The sequence below is a fragment of the Hyaena hyaena genome, unplaced genomic scaffold, assembly GCF_003009895.1.
Source record: "Hyaena hyaena isolate Hyena2069 unplaced genomic scaffold, ASM300989v1 scaffold_8, whole genome shotgun sequence".
Lineage (NCBI taxonomy): Eukaryota > Metazoa > Chordata > Mammalia > Carnivora > Hyaenidae > Hyaena > Hyaena hyaena.
Genome location: NW_024080640.1, coordinates 1,861,446 through 1,870,939, shown reverse-complemented (window position 1 = coordinate 1,870,939; position 9,494 = coordinate 1,861,446). Strand labels below are relative to the sequence as shown.

At 49.4% G+C, this 9,494-nt stretch overlaps 1 protein-coding gene across 1 annotated transcript; it reads right to left on the bottom strand.

The window, feature by feature from the left end:
• Window positions 1-653: 653 nt before the first annotated feature.
• LOC120239490 (leptin) lies at window positions 654-5,017 on the bottom strand. Its single transcript, XM_039243811.1, has 2 exons — window positions 4,851-5,017; window positions 654-3,373 (listed from the first exon to the last, which is right to left on the bottom strand). Exons 1-2 carry the CDS (start codon window positions 4,992-4,994, stop codon window positions 3,014-3,016), a joined length of 504 nt encoding a protein of 167 aa, XP_039099742.1. The 5' UTR covers window positions 4,995-5,017; the 3' UTR covers window positions 654-3,013.
• Window positions 5,018-9,494: the final 4,477 nt, after the last annotated feature.

Below are 9,494 nucleotides of genomic sequence, written 5' to 3'. Positions count from 1 at the left end.
CTGGGTACAGAGGCCAGCAACTTCCCTGAGCTGCCAAGTGACCCATTTAGGCTGTTCCAGCCTTACCCAATACCCCCTTACACGGCTGCGGTGTCTCCTCATTCAGGAGCTCTGTCTCCCTTTCCTCCACCACTTAAACGAGTACACAGGAAAGCACTGGTCGCTGTCAACCATGCTTTGAAATCACCCATGGAAGTGATTGTTGGATGGGCCAGCCCCCCACCCCATCCCCAGTCCTCCCCGGGTTGGAACTGTCACGGGTCCTCACTGTACTGCAGAGACGGTTATGCTCTGTGCCCGGAACGAGGCGGGTCCTGTCTTTCCCAGGGTCTATGCACCTGCTTGCGTCTGCTGTTGGGCTGCATGCTGTGTGTCTGTTGCGGCTTTGTTCTTCTTCTTCTTCTTCTTCTTTGTTTAAAAAAACAATTTGGTTTGGTGCTTCTCCAGGCTGGTTTGCAGACCCGCAGACTGTGCTCATTTTGTCAGCGCTGTGCTTTGGGGGAATCCTTTAGCCTGAATACCTGGCGGCCGGCTGTGGCCAAGCCCAGGCAGAGCTGGACCCGGTGGGGGTTAGAGGCCAACCAGGCTGTACCCTGTCACCCACACACAGCTCTTCTAAAGCCCCTCCACAAGGGGTGACACAAAACAAAGACCAGGGGGCAAAGTTAATTTATTTGGATTTTTTTTTAACAACCAAAAAAATTTTTCGAAGTTACATAAAAGGACAATCATTTACATTTTAGAACTTTTACACTCTGAGAATAAGCCAGAGGCCGGGTTTTGGTGAATGAAAAGATCCCAGCTTGACTGGGTGGTAGTGATTCTCTGGGTCACATTCTCCAGAAGGGGCCTTACTCTGTCCATCTCGTGAATAGCTCTGCTCTAGAACTTTCAACTCTTAACCCTTTCGATACCAAACTTCTTTGCCACAGAAGTCCTCTTCCACGTGTCCCTGTCCCTCCCATCTTTCCTTTGTCTGTCTTTCTTTATAACTGGCTGCATCTGCCTTCACCCTGGTGTCTCAGCATGAATAAAACAGCCTCCTCTCTCCAGCAAGTCACATCCTTCACCTCCTGCAAATTTGCCTCCAGCTCCTCTCTCCCCACAAGCACTCCTGGTCTCCCTTGCCCAGTGCTATCTGCACCTCTAGGGAGCACTACCTGGCTCCAGAGACACTCTGGGGAGTCAGAGGACCTGAACTCTCTCTAGTCTTAGCCCTTCTACCCATCTGCTGTCACGGTCTTAGGTATTTTCTTATTTTTAAACGGTCAGCCAAGCTGCTTCAAAATGGGATGTGGTTACACAGTAATAAATGCTGCCAGGCCCTGAAAAGCAAAAACGCTACCAAGTGCAAGCAGGGTTAGCCAGTGGGCCCCTGAGCACACCACCCTGCCCAGGAGCACGTACTCTTGGCAGCTTGGTTGCCATGGTGAAAGGCCAGCCTTTGCGTGTGGCTGTGTAGGGTTTTTACCATCTGGAATGCAAGGTCCTGAGGGCAAGACTGGATTTTAATGTTCACTTGGTGAGCTTCTTTAACCCATAGCACCAATCAGGGCTGAACACGAAGTAGGTGCTCAGTCTTAACGTTGAGAGCTTTGATTCGAATTTCCTTGGACAGATCCACCACCTGTAATGTGACTGCCTCATCACAGTGGCAGGACCGTGGAAAACCCAAGCCTCCTTGTTCATTCATCCCACCAAACATGACCTCTAGTGGGAAGGGCGCTCCTGGCGGCCTGGCCTGGGGGTCCTGGCACTGAGCTGTGCTGGCCCAGGTCTTGGGACCACCTGCTAAAGCCCACAGACCTTCTCACTGGAATAAAAATCCACACCGAATGGGTAGCAAACATGGTCATGCTTTGGGTGAGCCAGTCTGATGAGAACCACAATCTGGCATGCAAATCCCAAGTAGGGGTACCACTGTGTTGTAAATCCAGTGTGGGATCATCCCCGACCATTCCAAGGGCCATACCAAGGACCCCTGCTCTGGCGATCACGGTCTCCAGTGAGGGATCCTTGCTCCCTGATAAGAAAGACCTCTCTGCAGCAATCGGAGAAGGCCAGAGCTCACAACTGTCCCAATAGACAGGTCTCAGCCTCCCTCCATAGGTGGCTGGCAAAACCCCACAACCCCTCTGAAGGAGTCATCTCCTTTGTTATTTTCAAGAAAACCACACTAAGTGGCTGTAGAGAGGAGAAAATGACTCCACCCCATACGGAGAGTCCGTCACACAAATGTAATTCAGAAAATACATTCTGATCCTTCTTCTTTCCGTTAACACACCCCCCCACCTCCAGGTGCACACATCTGTATATCACACTTGACAAAATTCATCTTCGTTTTGAAAGAACCTGGTCCTTGGAGATCTGCTCAGGGCAATGCCATTGCAAACACTGTAATTTCACATCAGTCACAGTAGAAACAAAACCAGTTACCAAAGAACTAACTTGAGAGCCCTCAAGTCACTAGAAATGGGTTTACCCCACCAGGCCCACCGGTGGGGCTGGAAGCAGCCAGCCCTGGCTGGCCCCAGAGAGTTTGGAAAAGCTGATGTTTGGCTTCAGATCCATCCAGAATAAAATGCATAATAAATAATGTGTGGCTTGCGGGTTTGCAGCTCTGTGGATGTAACCGTCACGGTGCTCCCAGAATTCTCAGGTAGAACCTCGCTTTGATGGTCCAAAGGCTTGGCGGGTGCCTCCTGAAATCACCCCAGGTCACGCTGAAGCATGCGGTGAAAGGGGAGGGGCACAGGAAGGAAGGCTCTTGTGGGATCCTCAGGTCCGGTTCACTGTTTGCTGGGTGGGTCCCCCTTCCCGGTGAGCACGGAATCATGCATTCTGTCTTCCGTTTTGTGCCTTGAAGGCGTATGCCTTTTGAAGAGTGGCTCAGAGGTGTGAGAGACAAATGGCCTGGGGCCTAGATAAAGGACACCCACATGGGCTCTCTCCTGGGGACACCTGGGAGCCCAGGGTTTTCTCCTTGACTTTGGGAAGAAAGGCCTTCGAGGCCTCAGCACCCAGGGCTGAGGTCCAGCCGCCGAAGCATGTCCTGCAGAGATGCCTGTAGCCTACTCAGGGCCACCACCTCCGTGGAGTAGAGTGAGGCTTCCAGGACACCGCCCAGGCTCTCGAAGGTCTCCAGGCCCCTGGCCCGGGGCAAGGGACAGTTCTTGGAGGAAGCCAGCAGGTGGAGAAGGTCCCGGAGGTTCTCCAGGTCATTAGATATTTGGACCACATTTCTGGAAGGCAGACTGGCGAGGATCTGTTGGTAGACGGCCAACGTCTGGTCCATCTTGGACAAACTCAGAACAGGGTGGAGTCCAGGAATGAAGTCGAGACCGGCAACCCTCTGTTTGGAGGAGACAGACTGCTGTGCGAGAGGAAAAGGGAGGGCAGGAGCTCAGAGAAGCTGGCTCTGCAAGGCCCTCGGCCTTTGCCGTGAGCATGGAGGTCTGCTCTCTTGACTGCCTCCTCTCCCCTCCTCACCGCCCTGGCCCAGACCCTTGATTCTTGTGCTCTGGCGGGGGCTGCCAAGCTTCTAAGCTGATCTGGACTTCTGTCTCCCTGCCTTTCCCAAATCACCCTGCCTTCCCCTTCCAGATGAATCTTCACAGATCATTCCCTCCTCTATGTGACCTCTGTTGTAGAACCAGCCATGAGGCCTGATTCCTACTTAGTTAAGTCTTCCCAAGGCACTGAGATCCTCCCTAAGTGCCCTTCCGCAGCCATCCTCACCCCCTTCCACTCCCAGAGGACTCCTCCCTCCCAGTCAGGTTCTCCAAGGCCTCTGGCCCCTCAGTGATCAAGGCTGGCCCCGCCTCACTCCTCTGCCCCTGTAATGCTGGTTACCAGGAGGGGGTGGCCTGCAGCCCTCACTTTCTGCATCAGCCTCAAGCTGGGACACTCTAGATCTACCCTGTGTGGCCTTGTCGGATATCTATTGTGAAAGCAGGGACACTCACAGGTTGCTCTCTATAAAATGCCCAGACTCTGGTTCTGAGCTGTCCAAGGCCACTGTCAGACATACACAGTGGCCAGGAGATGCAGAAGTCTCTAGATTGCCCCGTGCTGGGCAAGCAAGCAGGCTTTTAAGACTGGGGGCTACTACACCCACAACTAAAAACCTTTAAAGAAAGCACACTGTGCTCTGGTTCTATGAGAGGGTGGGGAGAGGGATCACTCACTTTATCTAATTTAATCTCATAATAACCCTGTGAAGACCTTACAATAGTCCCACTATCTAGCTATGAAACCAAGCCTTAAAGACATTGAGGAACTAGCTTAAGGTTTTACAGATAGAGAAGAGAAGTGTGAAGATTCACATTTAGTCTTCCCAATGCCAAATACAGCCTTCATCCAGGAAGTAGCTGGAGGTCTAGGCCTGTGGACCCCAGGGAAAAGACTCTGGGGTCTTTTCAATGTGCAGAGGCTCTACATGAGAGCCTGCACTTGTTCTTCTGTGTGGCCGTGACAGGCAGGACCGGCAGTAACAGGGAGAAACTTCACAGGGTGAGTTCCACTATAAGAATGCCCAGTGATAAGCACATTCCAGAGATGTGACAGAAGCCCACAGGGGATGCTGCTGGGGGTCTGGTCACCTGCCAATGGGACACAAGGACCCTTTATGTTTCCCTCCAGTCCTAGGCACTAGGATTCCCATCAGGGAGGAAAGAGAGGGAGGAGGTGGGAGATGGGAGGGAGAGGAAGAGAAAAAAGCAGCTGTTTGTGCTGTAAGGAGGAGTCAAGGCCACCACGGCCTCTACATGTGGCTGCATAGGCTTCAGCTAACATCTGAGGTCTTGGTTTTACCCACGGGCAAACCCATTGTCTTCCCAGGCTCTCCCTACCATGTGTGAGATGTCATTGATCCTGGTGACAATCGTCTTGATGAGGGTTTTGGTGTCATCCTGGACTTTTCGGATCGGCACAGCTTCAATATAGGACAGATAGGGCCAAAGCCACAGGATTCGGCACAAGGGTCCACAAAGCATTTTCCTTCCCAGGATGTACTTCTTGGGCCTGCAAACAGAAGGAACCACACGTAGCAAATCACTGGTTATCTCAGAAAACCCCCATATGCCCTGTGACCAACCGTATTTTCAGATACAGATAAAAATGAGACTTGCTTTCTGCCACACCAATCATCTCCTCAGAGTCAAAGATAATTCATTATCCAGAAGTACATCAATGAAATTCATTTCCTTGGGGAGGCAAGGCCTGACCAGTCTATGATGTGGTGTGAGATAGATCACAGAACGATAAGCCAGGGCATGAGCAAATGGACGTCGTGGTGATGATTCGACTTTACTGCATGCTGTGAGGAAAAGAACTAGCTTTTATGCACTGGTCGGAATCCAGCCATTTAATAGCTACATGACTTTAAGCATAGCACAAAACCATGAAAAACTCCACCTCCATCTCCTGCAATATACCTACTTCGAGGCTTTTATGAGGATCAAATTAGATAATGCATGTGCAAGAGCTTTAAAGGTGTTGTGAAATGTACTCTATTACTCCCTTATTACTAGAGATTACGTTACTTGTCCTCTCCATTACTCTCCCGCAGCAGCCTGCTGATACCTCTGTGATGGCATTTATCACTGCCTTTATTACTTCCTTTCTCTCGCGCTGGGAGCCTGAACCCACCCAACACTGGCGGAAGGTCTGCTAATGTGTCAGCTACAGCGCCGGGCACCAAGGATACAATGGTGAATGACAGATGTTCTCTACTCTCAGGTGGCTTCTGCTTTAATAAGAGACATAAGCGGGGAAGCAGGCCATTCCAACAGAGGGAAGAACAAACTGTACAAGGACAAGTGCAATATATCACAGGAGTACAAAGGGGGGCTGTCTGGAAGAGGTGTCACCTGAGCTGGGTATTAAAGACCAAGTAGGGGTTAGTAAGAATGGAAAGTGGTGGCCACAAGAGGCCAGAAAACAGCTGGTATAAAGGCATGGAGATGGGAGAGACTGTATAACATGTTCGTCCAGAATGTTTGTCACTTTCAAAGTCACGGAACAATGAATTCCAATACTAATAGTATGCAGATCCTTGAATAAGCAGCAGTTTTAAGGAGACAAGGAAGACAAAAGGTAATAAAGTTAAATGTATGCGAGTCTGTGATCCATGCTAAGTATGTGTGCATGAGCCTGAAATGATAATCAAATGTAAGTAAATATTAGCATGAAGGTGCGGGAGATGGCGAAAAAAAGTTAATCTCTTCTTTTTATGTTCTGCCTCATCTGGGTATTGATAAAAATAGATGGTACATTTTCTGTCCACAGGTGGCAATATTAGTATAATTCATATTCTGGCAATACAATAGAAATAAGCAGCTGTTTATATATTCTTTATTATGCTGGATCAAAGTATGCTTTTAATCTGAATTTTATAGAAGTGGGAAAACTAAGGTCAAGAAGATGCGTTAACTTGCCCAAAGTCAGACAAGCAGACTCAGGGTTCTGCTTAACCCAGGAAGCCTGGGGTGCTTTCTCCCCACCCTATGGTTTCTCCAGCCTTGAAGGAGAGCCCCAAATTACAAACCCCTCCCCCCAATGCTCAACCCAGGCACCTCCTGAGACCACGGCCCTTGGAAACAAATACCTCGCTCTAGGATGAAGCTATGAGACTGTGCCACCATATCAACTTCAAATACGAAAAATACTAAGTAATTCAGGAGGGGGCACTTCTGGTGTTTTTGTGCTTGCTTGCTTTCTTGAAAAAGTTTTAAGTCCCTCTCTTGACTACTGATTACCTGAGTAAACACTTGGGCCAATTGTATGTAGACAGGAGTTAAATAGTGCTAATCCCCAGTAGGATTCCATGAACCCTAGTAAAGGTGGAAAGTATGGTGGTTACGCCCCGAGGCTCTAGCAGCAGCTCTGCCTTTTTAGCTGTGAGTCTCTAGGCAAATACTTCTCTACAGCATCTGTTCTCATGAGTAAAATGGAACTAATAATACCACCTGGCTCAAGGAGCAAATGAGATGAACTTGTCACGCCCCTGTGTATTGTGTTTATCTGTGCTGAAGGGTGAGGGGGTGGGGGGTAAGGAAGGTCAGCGATTTCGGAATTGTGCGATTACTGGGCAGGGCTTGAAACACTGGGGCAACACCACCTGTAATCAACGTGGAATCTAGCATTTGGCCCATTGCCTCACCTTGGGTCATCTCTACAGGGTGCCTGGTATTTCTGGGTGTTTCCCCTGTGGCACAAGATTGAGTGGTACGTTTTGCTAGGATTCTTGTGTTAATGACACCCTCCTTCCCAAGAGAATTTATTGCCAGATTAACTCTGGTCATAGTCGCTCTCACATAATGGCCACCCAGTAACACCTGAGTGGGAAAACGGTTTTACAAGCCCCTCAATCACCACTGATAATACTCATCAGTGGATGCGGCAAATACATTGTAGTTCCTTGAATTGAGAAGCTGATGCTAAATCTGCCTGAGAGGAGAGGCCAGATTTAGAGGAGCTCCACAGAGAACTCAGAACAAGTCCATCTGAGATCAAAGTGGTGGAGAGAACGTGGCCCACCAACACACACAACACACGTGCTCACACACATAGCATGCATCATATGCACGTACACAAACACGAACAGACCAAGCCGTTTTGGTAGAGGCTGCTACTTGTCTCCAATATCTATTCTTCCCAAGTAATTTATATCCAAGTTTAGATGGGGATGTGGCCATCCACAATAAATACAACATTTTTCATGCCACTAAAGTCTGGCCAATTAGGGGCGCCTGGGTGGCTCAGTTGGTTAAGCATCCGACCTCGGCTCAGGGCATGATCTCTTAGTTCGTGAGTTCAAGCCCCGCATCAGGCTCTGTGCTGACAGCTCAGAGACTGGAGCCTGCTTTGGATTCTGTGTCTCCCTCTCTGTTCTTCCCCTGCCTGCACTCTGTCTCTCTCTCTGTCCCTTAAAAAATTAATAAAGATTAAAAAAATTAAGTCTGGCCAGTTAAGTTTCAGCAGAGGTGCTATGTGGCAGCTCTCAGGTTATGTGACTTTGTTTCTCCTTTTTTCTTTTTTTGTTTTTTATTTATTTTTGAGAGAGAGATAGAGAGATAGAGACAGCATGAGCAGGGGAGGGTCAGAGAGAGCGGAAGATACAGAATCTAAAACAGGCTCCAGGCTCTAAGCTAGCTGTCAGCACAGAGCCCGACGCGGTGTGAGATCATGACCTGAGCTGAAGTCGGAACTTAACCGACTGAGCCACCCAGGCGCCCCTGCCTCTCCTTTTTTCATCCCCTCCTCCATCCCATGCCTGTTTTGTGTACATGGCAGCCGGCATTTTGGCGCCATCTTGGATCAGGAGGCTGAGGGCTTCACCTTATGAATGGAGTAGGGAGCTGGAGTCCAGTTCCCTGAGGACTTTGTGGAGCCGAGGTGACCTACTGGCCTCAGACTGCCCATCCCTGGACTTGTGCTGTGTGTGGGAGAGAGACATAACCTCCGTCTTGACTAAGCCACTGTTATTTTGGTTCTCTGCTAAATGCAGCCAAATTTAATGCTAGCGAATTTATCCACCCGGACATGGGCCTCAGGAAAGAGTGGATGTCAAGTCTTCCTGGGTTCAACCTGAGTGTCAATACCTGAGTGGGGCCTGGCTGTGGTTCAAGAAGGTGGCCCAGGTGGCTGGTGAGAGTAGGGCTTAGGGACTGGGGAGGAATAATTTAAGACAACAACTACAACTTCACTGAGCCCAGCACCCAATACATAGTAATTACTCAATGGATAGCCAATGGTGGACAGTTAACATGCACTGATCGTCCACTGTGGGCCAGGTACAGAGATGAAAAGGACATGGAGCCACAGGAAGTCAGGAATCGGGACTACTGAGGGACCAGGCTGAAGACTGCTTGTCTTTCCTCTGGAAATACTACAGTACTTAATGTTGTCAAATATTAACAGGTATTATTTGTTAGAGATAAAAGTGAAGAACAAAACTGTGCTCTTGAACAACTGGCCTACATAATTAGCTATAATGCAAGGAGGAATGTTCAAACAGATAGCATGCCTTGGGTAACTGAGGGAAGGGAGTCGTGCGTACAGTGGTGAGCTGTGGAGGTCAGCAGAACTCTGCTTCAGTTGGTGTACAGGACTGTGGGTAAGTTTGCCAAACTCCCTCAGACTCATTTTTCTTAGCTATAAAATGCGGATGATACAAATCATACTTCTTGCTGGGGGCCGTTCTGTGGATGAAATGAAGTGATGAATGTCAAGTGCTAGCTCTTTGCCTGGCATATGGCCAACACGTTAGCTGCTGTCACCACTATTACCAGCTGAGGAATCAAGGAGGCATCTTGGAGGAGGTGGCATTTGATAAGGGCTGTGAGAGTGAGGAGGAGTTGGGTTTGTGAAGGTGGAGGAGAGGAGCAGCCCAGTGGAGAACTCAGAGGCTGAAGAACACCTGTGAGCCCAGGATACGGTGGCTTACAGCCAGCAAGGGAGATGTAGGGGGCCAGGGGGTGGGGAGGGCTTGG